Source organism: Ovis canadensis, chromosome 3 (assembly GCF_042477335.2).
Source record: "Ovis canadensis isolate MfBH-ARS-UI-01 breed Bighorn chromosome 3, ARS-UI_OviCan_v2, whole genome shotgun sequence".
Lineage (NCBI taxonomy): Eukaryota > Metazoa > Chordata > Mammalia > Artiodactyla > Bovidae > Ovis > Ovis canadensis.
Window position 1 is genome coordinate 60,369,076 of NC_091247.1, and position 17,316 is coordinate 60,386,391.

The 17,316-nt window shown below is 51.1% G+C and overlaps 1 protein-coding gene and 1 long non-coding RNA gene across 2 annotated transcripts; one reads left to right on the plus strand and one right to left on the minus strand.

The window, feature by feature from the left end:
• Window positions 1-5,445: 5,445 nt before the first annotated feature.
• NT5DC4 (5'-nucleotidase domain containing 4) lies at window positions 5,446-14,851 on the minus strand. Its single transcript, XM_069581919.1, is given in 16 exon segments — window positions 5,446-5,763; window positions 7,096-7,173; window positions 9,932-9,992; window positions 10,350-10,403; window positions 10,824-10,992; window positions 11,161-11,233; window positions 11,479-11,586; window positions 12,384-12,416; window positions 12,940-13,023; window positions 13,282-13,335; window positions 13,527-13,620; window positions 13,968-14,049; window positions 14,113-14,195; window positions 14,403-14,498; window positions 14,580-14,697; window positions 14,803-14,851. Coding segments are annotated over 16 exon segments (1,386 nt in total). The 3' UTR covers window positions 5,446-5,613.
• On the plus strand, window positions 7,278-9,265 carry LOC138435558 (uncharacterized). The gene is made up of 2 exons (XR_011255135.1): window positions 7,278-7,394; window positions 7,810-9,265. It is a non-coding gene; the product is annotated as an uncharacterized lncRNA (long non-coding RNA).
• Window positions 14,852-17,316: the final 2,465 nt, after the last annotated feature.

Here is a 17,316-nt window from a genome sequence, read left to right on the forward strand (position 1 = left end):
AATATTCTTGCCTGGGAAATCCCATGGACAATGGAGCCTGGCAGGCTATAGTCCATGGGGACCCAAACGGTCAGACACAACTTAGCGACTGAACAACTTCAACTGGGATACACCAGTAGGCCTCACGGGGAACACCCACTACCCTGGAGAACTCATCTTGATCTGACCCCTAGCCTCACCCAGGATGCAGATGTTCCCACTGTGAGGCAAGCAGAGCCATCTCTAAGATTTATAAAAACAAGATTCATAAAACTGAGCTATAAAACCCTGAAGCTAATAGACTAACTCTCAATGAGAAATAGACTGTCACCACAACGAAAATGCAGGAATCCATGCAGCCAGCCCTTTCCTCCCCTGATAGACAGACTCACCTGATCTGTGAGGCCAAATAATGCTTAGAAGGCACAGAAGCTGAAAATGGGACTGGGAGAAATCAAATATTCAAAATCAGCAGACAACAGGAGTTAACCACATCCCTCCTGGTTCTCAAAAGAGCAACTTCACTATTGCCAGTTCTTAGAAGGATGTCTCGGTACCATTCTGGGTTCTGACAATGCAGAATGAATTATTGGCATCAAATAATGTGTAGTTTTCAAACTGACAAATTAGGGGTTTTAAACAGCCTGATTAGACTAAGTAGCATCTTCAAGATCTAAAAGGATGTGGAAATGATAGTGGATGGTACAGCAGCTGCAGAAAACTACACCCTGAATCTGAAGCTCTTTGTAGGTTCTCAGTAACCCTCTTGTTCAGTAAATAACTGTTCCTAGAAACCAGAGCAGGCGGGAAGGAAAGAAGGCAGGCTGTTAATCACTTGGCAGGAAGATTCACAGGGAATTGTAGTGGAGATACAGGCTTTAAACAGAATTAAGTCTAATGTGTAGGGACAACTTCTTAGGAGAGGGGAGTGTGAGTATTGAAGATAAATAGGGAGGGTTATGTGCTGACATCAGGTGCAGAATGCCTGGGAACCAGAAGACAAGGAAGGGAGAAGGTATGACGGTAATTACTGTTTACTAGGTACCAGTTGCTCCTACTATAAAAGACATCCACTGTGTCTGCCGGGCATGAAGTCCTAATAAAAACACCCTAGGGACTTCCCTGGTGGTCCAGCAGTTAAGACTCCACACTCCCAATACAGAGGTCCCGGGTTTGATCCTACATACCACAACTAAGACCTGGAGCAACCAAATAAAAATAGATAAATATCTTTTAAAAAGAGCACCTTAATTTCCTGAGGACCACCTGTTTCCTGTGCACAGTCTGTAGCTTAAGAGAAATGGACTACCCACCAGAGCATATGACCCAGGTCAGGCCGACCAGCACCCAGTATCTCGTGGCTAATAACATTGACTGGATGATGGGGTTGTGTCTCACACAAAACCAGTGAGACTTTTCCCTTAGAGTTACCAAAGAAATAGGATGGGAATCTGTAAATCTACTAAACCCATGGGGAAAAAAACCTACCTGAGAATGGCACCAAAATGGAATAAGCCTGAGAGCTGGAGAAAGTGTGGCGACATCCAGTGACATCCTTTGATCCCCGGGCTAAAGCCTAGAGCCAGCCAAACCCTGTACTTTCCAATATGAAACAAGTGATTCTCTTTTTGTTTTTTAATTGGAGAAGGCAATGGCAACCCACTCCAGTACTCTTCCCTGGCAAATCCCATGGACGGAGGAGGCTGGTAGGCTATAGTCCATGGGGTCGCTAGGAGTCAGACTCGACTAAGCAGCTTCACTTTCACTTTTCACTTTCATGCATTGGAGAAGGCAATGGCAACCCACTCCAGTGTTCTTGCCTGGAGAATCTCAGGGACAGGGGAGCCTGGTGGGCTGCTGTCTCTGGGGTCACACAGAGTCAGACATGACTGAAGCGACTTAGCAGCAGCAGGCAAAAGCTAACAGAGTTTTGCCAAGAGAATGCACTGGTCATAGCAAACACCCTCTTCCAACAACACAAGAGAAGACTCTACACATGTCCATCACCAGATGGCCAACACCGAAATCAGACTGATTATATTCTTTGTAGCCAAAGATGGAGAAGCTCTATACAGTCAGCAAAAACAAGACCGGGAGCTGACTGTGGCTCAGATCATGAACTCCTTATTGCCAAATTCAAACTTAAATTGAAGAAAGTAGGGAAAACCACTAGACCATTCAGGTATGACCTAAATCAAATCCCTTATGATTATACAGTGGAAGTGAGAAATAGATTTAAGGGACTAGATTTGATAGAGGGCCTGATGAACTGTGGATGGAGGTTTGTGACATTGTACAGGACTCAGGGATTAAGAACAAGAAAAAGAAATGCAAAATGGCTGTCCAAGGAAGCCTTACAAATAGCTGTGAAAAGAAGAGAAGCCAAAAGCAAAGGAGAAAAGCTAAGATATACCCACTTGAATGCAGAGCTCCAAAGAACAGCAAGGAGAGATGAGAAAGCCTTCCTCAGTGATCAATGGAAAGAAATAGAGGAAAACAATAGAATGGGAAAGACTAGAGATCTCTTCAAGAAAATTAGAGATAACAAGGGAACGTTTCATGCAAAGATGGGCTCAATAAAGGACAAAAATGGTATGGACCTAACAGAAGCAGAAGATATTAAGAAGAGGTGGCAAGAATACACAGAAGAACTGTACAAGAAAGATCTTCATGACCCAGATAATCATGATGGTGTGATCACCCACCTAGAACCAGACATCCTGGAATGTGAAGTCAAGTGGGCCTTAGAAAGCATCACTACAAACAAAGCTACTGGAAGTGACAGAATTCCAGTTGAGCTATTTCAAATCCTAAAAGATCATGTTGTGAAAGTGCTGCACTCAACATGTCAGTAAATTTGGAAAACTCAGCAGTGGCCACAGGACTGGAAAAGGTCAGTTTTCATTCCAATCCCAAAGAAAGGCAGTGCCAAAGAGTGCTCAAACTACCACACAGTTGCACTCACTCACACAATTCTCCAAGCCAGGCTTCAGCAATACGTGAATTGTGAAATTCCAGATGTTCAAGCTAGTGTTACAAAAGGCAGAGGAACCAGAGATCAAATTGCCAACATCCGCTGGATCATCGAAAAAGCAAGAGAGTTCCAGAAAAACAATGACTATGCCAAAGCCTTTGACTGTGAGGATCACAATAAACTGTGAAAAATTCTGAAAGAGATGGGAATACCAGACCACCCGACCTGCCTCTTGAGAAACCTGTATGCAGGTCAGGAAGCAACAGTTAGAACTGAACATGGAACAACAGACTGGTTCCAAATAGGAAAAGGGGTACATCAAGGCTGTACATTGCCACCCTGCTTATTTAACTTATATGCAGAGTACATCATGAGAAACACTGGGCTGGATGAAGCACAAGCTAGAATGAAGATTGCTGGGAGAAATATCAATAACCTCAGATATGCAGATGATACCACCCTTATGGCAGAAAGTGAAGAAGAACTAAAGAGCCTTTTGATGAAAGTGGAGAGTGAAAATGTTGGCTTAAAGCGCAACATTCAGAAAACGAAGATCATAGCATCCGGTCCCATCACTTCATGGCAGATAGATGGGGAAACAGTGGCTGACTTGATCCCACCTCTCTAGGTCATCGCCGAGTTATCACAAAGAATCAAGCTGAGCTCCCTGTGCTATACAGCAGGTTCCCACTAGCTGTCTATTAATATTTACACATGATAGCATGTATATGTCGACGCTAGTTTCAGCACATGGGCTTAGTTGCCGCATGACATATGGGATCTTAGTTCCCCAACAGGGATTGAAGCTGCACTCCCTCCATTGAAAGGTGGAATCTTAACCACTGGACGACCAGAGAAGTCCTGTCATAATGTTTTTTTAAAACACACACACAGAAAAACACTGCATCAAATGAACAACCCCCAGATAGAAATACAGATGACTTCCTAGGAGTTGAGCAGAGTTCTAATCCAAAGCTGTTAGCCTTCCCCACTTCCTCTAGTCTTTATGATACAACTGTAGCACCACTCTTTTCCCTGCATTTCTACATGCCGACCCAGAGTAATAATAAATCAGGTCACATGGCTCATGCAACAAAACATACAGGACACTGGACACCAGAGATACAATGGGGACCCAAATGACCTGTCCCCGTGGAGCCACAAGTCTAGTGGGGACACATGTTAGAGCATCACAAATGTCAGAGTGTGATGATCCTGAGAAAGAGGATGAGGGAGGTAGGTGGGAGGCCCCTGAGACCTGAGGGAGGAGCAGAGGTGAGATAGAAGCACAGGAAGGGGTCTTGACCACCTCTTCTTTCTACGGGTCTGCCCTCCTCCTCCCCCTCCCCCCCGCTTCCCCTCCCTGTGCCTCATCTCTTCCTCAGACCCCTTAAGGATCTTCTGCCAGGCCGCTTATCCCCCAGGCCATTTCTGTATTCTCTCTACCCTAGGAGGGAATTCTAAGTGTTCATTTTTATAGTATTAACAAAATACTTTTTGTAATGCTACTGGATTTCAAAGAAAAGCATGCGCCCTAGGGTCTGAGCAGTTTTCCTAGTAAAATACTATCCTCTAAGCTTTTAATAAGAGTCAAGTGTTTAAAGACACAAGGCCAGGGACTTCTCTGGGAGCCCAATGGCTAAGACTGCATTCTCAATGCAGGAGGCCTGGGTTCCATCCCACATGCCGTAACTAAGAGTTTGCATGCTGCATCTAAGACCAGGTGCAGCCAAATAAATATTTTAAAAGACTGAAAACAGAGCTAAAAATATACTTTCTGTTTCTTTAAAAAATAAAGACACAAGGTCAGGGGTACCTAGTCCTTTCCTGGAAAACTTGCCCCTGGTGACTCTGAGGCCCAAAAGTCAACACAGGAAGAAGAATGAAAGGTCTGGAAGCTTCTGAAATTTACAGGAGATGTCAAAAAATGTGAACTCTGAGCACAGGGCCTGTTGTCCCTTATTTATCCTCAGATATTCCAAATGTTTCCCCTATTTACCCACAGAAAATAAAACTAGTGAACTGGATCACATGCTTTCGTTTCAAACATATTGATATATTCCTTCTAAGCCTCCACTGAGGGCAGGAGGAGAACGAGGTGACAGAGAATGGTATGTTTGGATGGCACGAACTGGCGCAAACTCCAGGAGACAGAGTGAAGGACAGGGAGGCCTGGCATGCTGTGGTCCATGCAAAGAGGCACGACTGAGAGCCTGAACAACAACAGAATCCTCCAGATGATACCATTAACAAGAAAAGTGGACTCAAATTCAGTAAAGGGCGAGGGCTTAACACCATGGAGGAGCTCCAACTAGAATGAAGAATCAAGTTTTAAAATCACAAGTAGGACTTTTTATAGATTTTCATGCATGTATATACATCAAGTTCAAAGATTATCTCGCTGTCTTTCATAGTGACTGGAAAGAACAGTTAATGAAGTCATCAATAACCATTGTCATTACTAGTAACAGAATCAAAAGTGCACAGAAACACTATTTTTAAAAAATTCATAGAAATAAAAATGGATGAGAAAGGATACACTCAGGGGAACTGGGTTAAATAGTTCCACTTGGTACACACAAATGGCCCAGCGGCCAGGGAGAACAGGCCCCCTTCCTCCTCCCTAAAAGAAGGGCTCTTGGGCTCCAGATCTGTTATATTTAGATTTCAATATGGTTGCTTTCTCTCTCTCCCGTATTTTTCCTGTTATCTGAAAAATATCTCATAGAAGAGGATGGGGATGCCAGCCGTGTCCTGGATTCAGTCTGCCTCCATGCAGCCCTCCTGGTCCTTCTCTCTTTGCCCGCAGCCTTACAAGAAACAAAGAAAGCTAGTTACGGAACCTTCCCAGGTTCACACAGTGACTCCCAGCCAGGGGTAGAAAATGTGTCCAAATGCCTTAATCTGTGCTGGGATGGAGATGAGAGGATAGAGTAACCACCACATCCCCAGAGAACCCACAGTTACAGAGGGGAGTGGGTCTAGTCCGCTGGTGGGTTGGGAGGGAAAAAATAGTTGCAAACCACTGGTTTAAGATTTGAAATAGCTCAGCTGGAATTCCGTTATCTCCACTAGCTTTGTTCAAAGTGATGCTTCCTAAGGCCCACTTGACTTCACACTCCAGGATGTCTGGCACTAGGTGAGTGACCATACCATCATGGTTATCTGGGTCATTAAGACCTTCAGTTCTTCTTTTGCTTCTGTTAGGTCCTTGCCATTTAATATTATCGATGTACTTGAATTTTGAGCTTCTCCTGGGCAGGAGTAAAGCGGCTCATAATTCAGTTTCTACTATGTCAGGCATATGGGAGGCACCTGGTGAAAAACACTGGTGGAAAGAATGTACACTGAGCCTGGAGCCACCACACTAAAGGGAACTGATAAGTTGGGCATTTTGAAAATCAAGCCTTGGGAACACCAGGGTAGAAACAGGAACCCTCCTGCAGAGCTCAGGGCTGCAGAACTAGGTGAGGAGCCGAGCCTGCCACTCAGGAAAGCTTGGGTCTCCACTCAGAGGGCAGAGTCATAGAGCAGGCGAAGAAGGAGCCCCTCCACATTGTGTCCATAAAAGTTGCCTGCTGAGGAAGCCTGGGTGGGGAGAGTCTGTGTTGTCACCTCTCCCAGAATGAAGATGGATCTGTCAGAGGAATGATCCAGAAGAGATGCAGGGAGATATGGGCCCCCATTCAGTTAGTCGAGCAGGACCTGTGAGTCTGACAGCCAGTGGTTCTTGGCCCTCTCAGAGCCCCTGCCTCGTCTTAAAACCAGGTATTTTCTAACACAACACTGCAAATCAACTATACTTCAATTAAAAAATAAATAAATATTTTCATTTGCTCATTTGATTCTGAATTGAGATTCATAGACAATATGATTATCTCTATAATCTTAACAATATCATACCTTAACTATACTATAACAAACGAGAAATGAAAAGTAGCGTATAATAAAATTATATGTATTCCTACATGAATATTCAGGAATGATTGCGCTGGAAGACAAAATAGCTCCCGCAGACCTCCCAAATAACCCCTCGGGTTGATACTGCTCCACTGGGACCCCTGCTCTAGCCCAAGAGGAGCCCCCAAGTCTCTGAGCTCCCCAGCCAGTCAGCTGGCAGCCCTCATTTTCCAGTAACTCACCCTCTGGCTGCAAGAGAAGAAGCTGAAGGCGGGAACCAGACCGGCCCTTTCTTGCTCCACTGCTGTCTCATGGGGCATCTGTAGGGACCAACACAGGAGGTGGAGGAGTGCCATTGGTGCTGAGGCCTTCCAGAGTCCCCAGTTACACATCAGTACCCCCCAACGACATCCTCTGCCCACAGCTGCCAGCTTCCTGCCCAGTGATGCTACAGAAAAGGGAGCCCAAGAGGGTCAGCAGGAGGAGGAAGTTTCTGGCAGATGGACTTCACTTCCTCAAAAATCCCAGGCAGCACTGCTGGGTAAGTTCAGGTTTCTTTAGCTCTTTCACCTGCGCACTCCAGATGCTTGTCTCTACTTTAGCAATGGTGTCTAACTGCACGGTAACGCCTCAGACCCCCCATTTTGCCTACAGGAATCCTCCAGCCTGCTCTTTTAAAAGCCCAGAGATGAGATGAGGCTGCACAGTGAAAGCTCAGTGTGGCAGTGTGGTGCAGGGGACAAAGTGGCCCTGGATTCAAATCCTGACTCTGCAGTCTACCTAGCAGCAGTCTGAACCTGAGTAATTTAGGTTCTCTGCACTTCCAGTTCACTGGTGGTAAAATGAGGAGAAAAAAACCTACTTTTCGGAGTTATATTAAGCATTAAGCAGAATCAATTAAAAAAAAACACCCAGCCCAGAAACATAAAATGGTTTCTCTTGCTCTCAATTATCAGGAAGGCAGCTGAGAGTGCAAGAAAAATAAGGTTTACGGAGCCCCAGAGAACTAGCTTCAAGTCTAGATCCTTGACTGCAGACGGTACATCATCTAAGATGGAAATAATGACCGCTCGTTGGGAGAAGGGACATGCGTGCCCTGCGGAGCTCTGCACTGGTCAGACTCATGGCCCCCATGAACCCTGTGGCATCACTGTCGCCTTCACTTCCCTGCTCTTGACTGAGAAGCATTGCAGGTCTTCCAGAGGAAAACCGGCTGGAGTGTTTATTATGCAGTCTGCTGTTCCCTGCGATCACTGTACTGCGATTACTGAGGGTAGGGGGACCACAGCCTTCCTCCTTGAAAGCGGTATCATGTGTACTAGGGAGATAATGCAGTCTCAGTTTAAACCAGGAGTTAAAATTGAGCAGGAGGAAAACTTCCCAGCAGAGGCGTCTTATCTGTAGAACCATAACCCCTCCAGAGCATCCTTTATGAGGCAGACAGTTATCTGCAAGGGTTTGGCCCGTTTGTGCCTGGAGATGGGAGAAGGGGGTCTGGTGACCTCAAATGCTCTTGGCAGGGCCAAGCACCCATGGGTCCTTCTGGGACGGAGGTTCAGGGATGCTCGGGAGGTTCCGCAGGGACATACCAGCTCCCAGGCTGCCCAGTACAGCGAGCTGAGTGGGTGGTACAGGAAACTGAGGCAGGTGGCTGTGTAGAGGTCGGCGTAGCGCATCAGTTGGCTGGAGAAGAGTGTCTGGCAGAAGCTACACCAGAACAAGCTGCCCATCACACTGTAGCACAGGTCCAGCTCCCGGCTGACTCTCTGGCAGAGGGGCAGCTCACTGATTTGAGATCCCATTCCCACCCACGCCCAGGACCTGCATCACCCACAAGCAAGCCTGTCTGCCAGGGTCAGGCCCAGCTCTGCCCTCCTGGGAAACAGTCCCCTAAGGACATTGAGGCCCTTGCCCACCACAGGGAAGGAGCTGCCATGGCGCTCAGCCAGCCCGGGCTTTGGGAGGTGGGGCAGCTCTCTCTGCTTGGCCCCAGGCCCCACTCCTTGCTTTCCTGCCTGGCCCTGGAGAGCAACCAGCCTGCTCTACACTCAGCATCACTGACTTTCTTGTAAGACCCACACACCCAGCCCCACTCCTGCCCCACCCCCCTAGCAGGCCCCCGCCTCATTACAGGCCCTGCTTTCAGAATCTAGAACAGCATTCCATTCCCTCGTAGTTCAGTGGTTAAAAGTCTGCCTGCCAGTGCAGGGGACACGGGCTCCATCCCTGCTCCAGGAAGGTCCCACATGCCTCAGGGACAACTAAGCCTGTGCACCACAATGACTGAGCCTGTGCTCCGCGGCAAAAGAAGCCACCACAGAACGAAGCCCCCGTGCCACAACCAGAAAAAGTCCACGCACAACAGTGAAGACTCAGGTCAAAACAATAAATAGTTCTTTTAAAAAAATAAAAGTGGTCCACTGTTACTCCCAGAGTGACCAAGGACATCCTTGTTACCCTCTCTGTGCCTCAGTTTCCCCATCTGTAAAATAAGGGTGACAATCCCTGTCCAGTCCCCCTCAAGGGGCTGTGGGAGGATTATATGGCATGAAAGCACTGATTTCCCTACAAGAGGTTCAGCCAAGATCCTGCACTATTGATCCCCACTGGGCCTGGGAAGGTCGAGTGGCCTGAACCCCTGTGGGACTCTCCCACTTCTAGTGACTGGTCAGGAATGACACTAGGGAGCGTGGCCTTTCCTTACCCAGACACACCAGCACATCCACCCTAAATCCTGTCTTCTCAGGCCCTTTGTCTGGCTGACCCCAGACTCGGGCCAGGCAGTTGGTCACATGAGGACCCAATCCAGGAGGCAGGTGGTTCTCAAGGTTAATTGTGGAGATGGAAGAACCTCAACCCTTCAAGAGCACACTGCTGTCATTCAGCATGAGTGCCAGCAGAGGGCACAGGCTGACAAGGCCCAGTGGCACTCCTGGAGATGGGGGGGGGGGGGGGGGCAGTCATAACTGGGCACTGGAGACCTGGGAAAGAGCTAATCCAGACAGGCAACCTGGAGTCACACTCCTCACCCTCTGCCCCGCCAGGCCCATCCCCTCCTCCTCAGCACCCTGCTCTTACCTGAATCTCCCTCTCGGTGGAGTTGATGAGTTGCAGGCCGTAACCACTCCCATCTGTGTGCCTGGTGCAAAAATGGTCACTTGACCCAGGAGGAGAGGAGCTGGGGGCTCCAGAGTCTCCAGGTACAACCTCCCCAGATAGCATGGGGTGGGAGGCATTCTGCGGGCACGCAGTGGGGGTGCTGAGCTGGGTGTGTGCCCATGTGTGAGAGGGTCAGTGGTTCAGGAGGAAGGGCCTAGCGGTCAGTGTGAGCATCTCAAGGGGGTCAGAGTCCAGTTTAGTAGGGAAGCCCAGCCTGAAACAGATCGTGATTTCCTGAGCAACCAGGCATGGACCCTGATGCCAGGCATGGACATGGACCACCACCCTCCATCCTGCTCCCCTCCCAGGAGAGGGGGTCACAGGTCAGGGCTCTCACTGGTACAGGTCTGCTAGATGCGCGTCCAGCCTCTTCAGCATCTCCATTCGCTCTGAAAAGCAGACAGGTGACGGGGGCATGACAGCCCAGCCTCCTTTGTCCTGGGCCTAGCTCAGCTAGTGAGGTCAGGGTGGAAAGATCACTGGAGTCTAACTCCACTCCCCTGCCCCGGGCCAAGCTGTGTGCATAACATTCTCGGCCTGCTCCTTACGTTGAGGGAGACTCCGCCCAGGGCAGAGCAGGGAGAGCCCTGTGGGACAGATGCCTTCAGGCTGTGTGACTTTGGGCAAGACACTTAACCTCTCTGGGTCTCTGTTTCCTCATGAAAAAACAGATCCACTCTCATAAACCACAGAGCAGACAGTATGATCATGGTCAGTACTGACCCCACATAGAGAGGGGACGATGACCATGGTGCAGGCTTTAGCGTCACTGGCCAGTGCCCCCTGCTCGTCTGCCCCCTACAACTCATCCTTCTCTCGGGCCCAGATGCCCAGCTCCCGGGACAGCTCAGGAACCACCAGACAAGTCTGCTAGCCTTGCAGCTTCTTGGACTTGAGGATGTCCCCAAAGATGTGATCGCTGATGTATAGGATGTCCTTCCCCCGCACCCCAAGCAGCTCACATACCACGTCCGATGACCCTGCCAGACCAGGGGAGGACAGGCCCACTCACAGTCCTTCCTGTCCTAGCGAGCAGACTGGGGACAGGGGCTTCTAGTCCCGTCCTGGCAGGTAGGCCTGGGACGTGGGCTTCTAGTTGAAGGCGGGTTGCTAAGGAGGAATGGGAGGGAGGAGGGGGAAGGGGGAGCTGGTTCCTCCAGAGTAGACGGCACAGTGCTGGTGGGGGCTGGTGTAGGTACCAACACAGAGCTTGCCCATGTACTGGAGGGGGCAGAGGGGTGTCCTGGTCAGAGACGGTGGGGGGTTGGGCCTGGCAGGGGTAGCTATGGGGTGAGGAGACAAGGGGGACACAGAGGGCCCTGAAAAAGTCCCCTCCCTGGATCCCTGCCTCTAGGGACAGAGAGCAGAGCAGCCAACACCAAGGGCAGGTCAAGCCTGAGAGGCGGGCTCCCTCCCCACAGTGCAGTCCATGGGTCAAAGAGGACAGGCCTCGACCCCTGCACTACCATACTGACCTGTCTCAGCACTGTGGCCTCCACAAAGAAGTGGGGCTTCCGTGTGTCCACCATGATCAGATCAAAGTAGGACCTCCAGGGCCTGGCTGCAGCCTCAGCCTGCAGGCGGGAGGACGAGACGTGGCGGGGCACATGGCGAGGCACATGCCAACACACGCACTCAGCCTGGAAAATCTGATTCAGGCTCTCAGCCAGGTCCTCATCCACAGCTGCCCCACCCACACCTGGCCGGGATGCCTGGCTCTGGACCGGTGAAAACTCACCAGCTCCCCCATCTCAGCCTTGGCCTCTCAGCCAGATGGGACATCCCGGGGCTCAGGAAACGGGGCCTCTGACCACCCAGCATCCCCAGCCATGCTGGCAGGAAGTGCTCAAAAGGTATTGGCAGAGGCCAGTGTTGGATGTCTAGTGGGCTGTGTCAGCCCCTGGAGTCCCTCATAACACAGAGTCAGAGACCCAGAGACACAGGATGAGAGCACAGGTTCCTCCCCACCCCACCCCCCAGCTGGAGCCCTGCTTATGCATTAGCCGCCAGGTCCCCACAAGGTATGTCACACTCCCCACCCCCAGGCCTGCCAAAGCCACTTCTCACCCCCTCCCTCACCCCCTTCTGCCCCATCCAGCCCCTCCCCAAAATATCTAGTCACTTTTCCAAGGTCTCCCCACCCCTCCAGGCTCCTCCCATAGCCTGGCTGAAATCACCAGTCTCTCACCCACTGGGGAAGTTCCAGCACCCACTGGGGAGGTTTCAATGGGCCCACTCAGGTGAAATGATCCTTCCCATACCCTTGGATCCTCCTGGAAGAGAGAGCTGGACATGGGAGGGACCTGCAGCAAGGTGGCCTGGCCTCCCTGCCCTAGACACAGCCTCCACCAGCCAGGCCCATGGCACTCACCTCTCCAGCATCTAACAGGTAGGTCATGATGGCCTGGCAAGGACAAGGCAGGAGTTAGGGCACCTAGCTGGGTCGGACCAGGGGCTGCCAAGGCCCTCAGCCCACAGGTCACACCGGGCACCGCAAGAGCACTATGGAGGGGAAATAGATAATTTCACAGAGACCCTAGGCCTCCCTGGTGGCTCAGGGGTAAAGAATCAGCCTGCAGTGCAGAAGAGGCAGGTTTGATCTCTGGGTCAGGAAGATCCCCTGGAGAAGGAAATGGCAACCCACTCCAGTGTTCTTGCCTGGGAAATCCCATGGACAGAGAAGCCTGGCTACAGTCCATGGGGTCACAAAAAGTCAGACACAACTGAGTGACTAACATTTCACTGAGACCTTAAAAGGCCAAGAAACAGAACCCAAGATACCAACCAGGCAGTGAGGGTTTCACCCCTACTGCTTTTCCACTCCCTCAGTTTCTGCAGGGCCTCAGTTTCCCCAGAGCCAGAAAGGAAAGTTCTCTGGCCCAGAGGCTGAGCTCCACCCCTCCAACCACCTCCACTTACACACTCACATCTCTGTAGTTGTAGCTGCTGTTCGTGGCCAGGAACACTTTTCCCACCTCCTTCATCTTGTCCAGCAGGACAGGGATTCATGCCTGGGGCAGAGAGAGAAGCTACCTCCAGCACTGGGGCCTCCCCGGAGCTGCCCTGGGAGCCTGTTCTCAGGTTTCAGCCCCATGGCTGGGCAGGGGGCCCCAGGTCAGGCAGGAAGGCAAGGAATAAGGCCAGGGTGCAAAGCTCTGTCTACATCTTGAAGAAGGAGCCAGAGAAAGGCAGAGCATCCCCACTGCCCTGGGGGAGGAGGGGACAAGGGGGACAAGGCTTAGTCATGACCTTAGTCTAAGGCCACTCACATCCTTCTCCAGGTATTTCTCTAAGTCCTCCAAGGTCTTCTCCTTGAGACAGCCCTGCAGGAGGGAGCAGAGCTGTCTGTGAGTTCACATGCTCATGTGTGTATGTTTGTGTGTGCACACGGGCATGCGTGCACATGTCTACATCCAAGATGGAGGAACCCAGACCACCATCCTCAACCAGAAGCAGAGTGAAACCTTATGGGGTCTGGGGACCTGGATGTGGCATGGGGTCCTGGGACACTCACCGAAAGGTGGACATAATCCATGGCATCCGTCACATCTTGGAAGAGGCTTCGGAAGGACATGAGGAGGTTCCCGTGCTGATAGCCCATGTCACAGCTGAGTCAAGCCAAGAGGGAGGCTGATAAGGGCCCCTGAGGTGACCACCACCCTGGCGCCCTACCAGCGGGACTCCTTCCATCCACAGTGAGCAGGACTCTGGGTCCATGTCCCAGCCCTCTTGGGAGGGGTGTCACCCTGCGCTAAGGGTCACCCCTTGGGGATATCGGTTATAGAGTTGGGGGCTTCCACATTTAAGGCCTTCCCACTGAGTTCTTGTAGCCCTTGGAACCCCTCAGGAAGAGCCGCTGCCTCTTGCTGGGGCCCCCACTTCAGGGCTTGGCCCCTAAGGGGAGCAGTATCCTGCTGGGTCACCCTGGGCTGGGGGAGGGAAGGGCTCAGAACACACTTGATGTAGGGAGCAGCCAGAGAAGAAGTCTTTCAGGCAGGCAGAGAGGTAGGTTTCCGGGAGTGGGGAGAGCGGTCAGTCTCTGGTCCAAGGATCCAGGCCAGAGCCGGAATTACCTCACCGTCAGCCCTCACCAGGCAGGCTGAAGAGCGTGTTGAGGATGTGAAACCGCTGCAGATCATCCCTCTGAATGAACTTGCTGGCGTAGAAGCTCCAGACCTCCGCCCTGGGGAGGGAGTGAGCACTGCGCCCTGATGGCTCCTCCAGAGCGCCCCCCAGTGGTCGGCCAGGCCCTGCCGCTCCTTCGCCCCTCTCCCCATCTTCCTGTCCCTCTTTCTCCAGCTGGCATTGCCGAGCCCCTGCTGTGTGCTTGACTCAGCCCCCAGCCCCACCGTCTTTCCTGCAGCATCTTTGCCCCCGAGCCGTGCCTTACTCCGAGAGGGAGGAGAAGCCGTGGGTGCCCAGCAGCACGTTTCCGTGGGCATCCACCTTCAGCAGGTTTCCGTAGAGCGCGTCGAACACCAGCCCCCTGGGTGAGGGCGCAGAGGCTGTGAATGGGGTGCCGGGGCCGCGACTCGGCTCAGCATCCCGCCCCATGGGCCCTGCTCACCTGGTGGGGAAGGTGGGATCGTAGGTGTAGCGCAGGATGTCGTGCGGGTACCCTATGCACACCAGGTGCTCCAGCAGCATCTCGAAGGCCAGTGTCTCTTAAGCCGGGGACTTGTAAGCTGCAGGCCGAGCAGACCCAGGCCCATTGGTGCCCATTCCCCAGCCGGCACCCCTGGCCACCAATTCCTCACTCCCCTACTCCCACACCTCCCCCTGTCCGCTACCAGCCAGAGTGTAGTCCATGTCAAAGCCGAAGCAGCCAGTCTTCCCCATCGCCAGGCTGCGGTTGACAAAAATCCTGGAAAGGGGAGGGTGTCCCCAGACTCCAAGGGCCAGGGCTTCCCTGGGCCTGCGTGTGTCTGAGCACATGTGTGTATCTGAACACGTGTGCCAGTGTGTGCAGGGCTCCTCTCACCATGGCACTGTGCTGAGGGCATCCCCAAGAGCAAGGATGTGCCCTGGTCAGTGGGGGTGTCACTTTCCTGATCGAGGTCACTGTGTCCAAGCTCAGAGATGTTGCGTTTGTCCCAGGTGGGCAGCACAAAGCACCAGGTCTGGGGGTGGGGGAGGGGGGAGAGCCCCTCCCCCCACTGAGTGTACACGGTCAGTTTTCTATGTGGTCAGCCACTGCCCACCTACAGGAGGATGTTCCCTTTCGAGAGCAGGGGCTTGCCTGTGTTTTGAGTGTCATGATCTCTGTGTATTTGAAGGAGTCAGTCCCGGGGCTGCTGTGTTGTGTGGGGTGTGTCAGGAAATGGGGTGTTTATCATGATCCCCTCAGCTCCCCCATCCATCTCACCACTGATGCCAGTCCGGCTCCAGGGCCTGCGACTCCCCTCAGGGCTCCCTTAGGTCTCCCCCGTCCACACTGGCCATCGCCGCCAGGAGTGAGAAGGCAGCGGTTCCTTCTGCTGTCACCTGCCCACCATCAGTGGTGTCCAGCAGCTCCCCTGTCCCTCACACCTTCAGACACCACTGCTGGCCCTGCTGGCCCCACCCTGGGCCCCATCTCCTCCTCCTCTCAGGGAGGAGTCAGCCAGGACAGTCTCTGGTGTCCCTTTTGTTCCTTAAGTGCCTGTGCCTGGGTGCTCAGTCGCGTCCGACTCTTTGAGACTCCAGGGACCATAGCCCTCCAGGATCCTCTGTCCATGGGCTTTCCCAGGCAAGAATACTGGAGTGGGCTGCCATTTCCTCCTTCAGGAAATTTTCCCAACTCAGGTATCGAACCCACATCTCTTGTATCTTTTGCACTGGCAGACTAGTTCTTTACCAGCTGAGCCATCAGGAAAGCCCCTGTTTTTTAAGAGAGAAAGCAGTAATAAGGAAGAACAATTCATCTATATTATACTGTCTTCACTTCTTGGATTTATGCATCCAAGGACCACAACGACCTAGAATGCAGCAGAGAACTCAGAGTGCAACAAACATGGGGTTGCCAAGGCAGGAGACGCACGTGCTTTAAAAATAAAGGACTGTCCCATGCCAGACGGTACCAGAGAGAAGCATTTTAAGAGCTTTGAGGTACTATTCTGAGAATATCTTTCTGTTCCTGAGTAGTGTGGTCCACTGTTAGAACACTTAGAGTTTCTTTACCGTAGCTCCGGGTTACTGTGCTGAACTCTGCGAAATTTCCCTTGGAGTATCATCTGCATATCAAGTTTGCTTGCCACATTTGTGGCTTCCTCAAACCAAAATTCATGATAAACTTTGATATTTTCCATCACTTCACTTACTGAATGCAGCATGACAGTCAAGCTCTTGGCTGCACAGAAGACATGACTGTGTCTACTGCCTCATCTTGAGTTACAAGAATAACCTAGAAAACCTAAAAATATAAGTGTTCTGTGGTTTACCTAGGAATAATACACAAAATATTGCGGCTATTTTTAGTGAAGAAAATCCATTTTGCGTAGTTAATTTCAACCTAAATAGAATGTGAATTTTGTTTTTTAAAAAATTCTTAATACATAAATAAAAGTGTCTAATAAAGAAAAAAAAAAGGGCTTGAATTCTTGTTTTACAAACAATTCTAGCATGTTGGGTTATCAATCTTCCTAGCCCGAGGCCATTTAAAGAAGTAATTTCTGGAGACTTCCTTGGTGGCTCAGGGGTTAAAAATCCACCTTGAGATGCAGGTGACCTGGCCAGGGAACTAAGAACCCGCATGCCATGGAGTAACTGAGCCCACTACTGAGTCATGCGTTCTGGAGACCGAGCACAAGGAGAGATCCTGCAGGACACAACCAAGATCCCGCCTGTCACAGCCAAGACCCGACACAACCAAGTAAATAAATATAAATTGTAAAAAGAAAAAAAGAATCGCTAGAAGTGTGCCTAGTTGCTCGGTCGTGTCTGACTCTTTGCAACCCCATGGACTGTAGCCTGCCGGGTTCCCCTGTCCATGGAATTCTCCAGGCAAAAATACTGGAGTGGGTTGCTACTTCCTTCTCCAGAGGATCTTCCTGACCCACGGATCAAACCCACATCTCCTGTGTCTCCTGCCCTGCAGGTGGATTCTTTACCCGCTGAACTATCAGGGAAGCCCTAGAAGTGGAGCTATACAAAATGGAGCTATAAGAAATGGCAGATGATTAGAATCTCAGAATCAGGAAAAAAAAAAGTACAAAAATGAGTGCCCAAGAGCAGAGTAATTGTGATCATTTAGTGCAGGGCTGTAAACAGGCCCTGTGCTGTGCTGTGCTTAGTCCCTCAGTCATGTCCGACTCTTTGGGACTCCA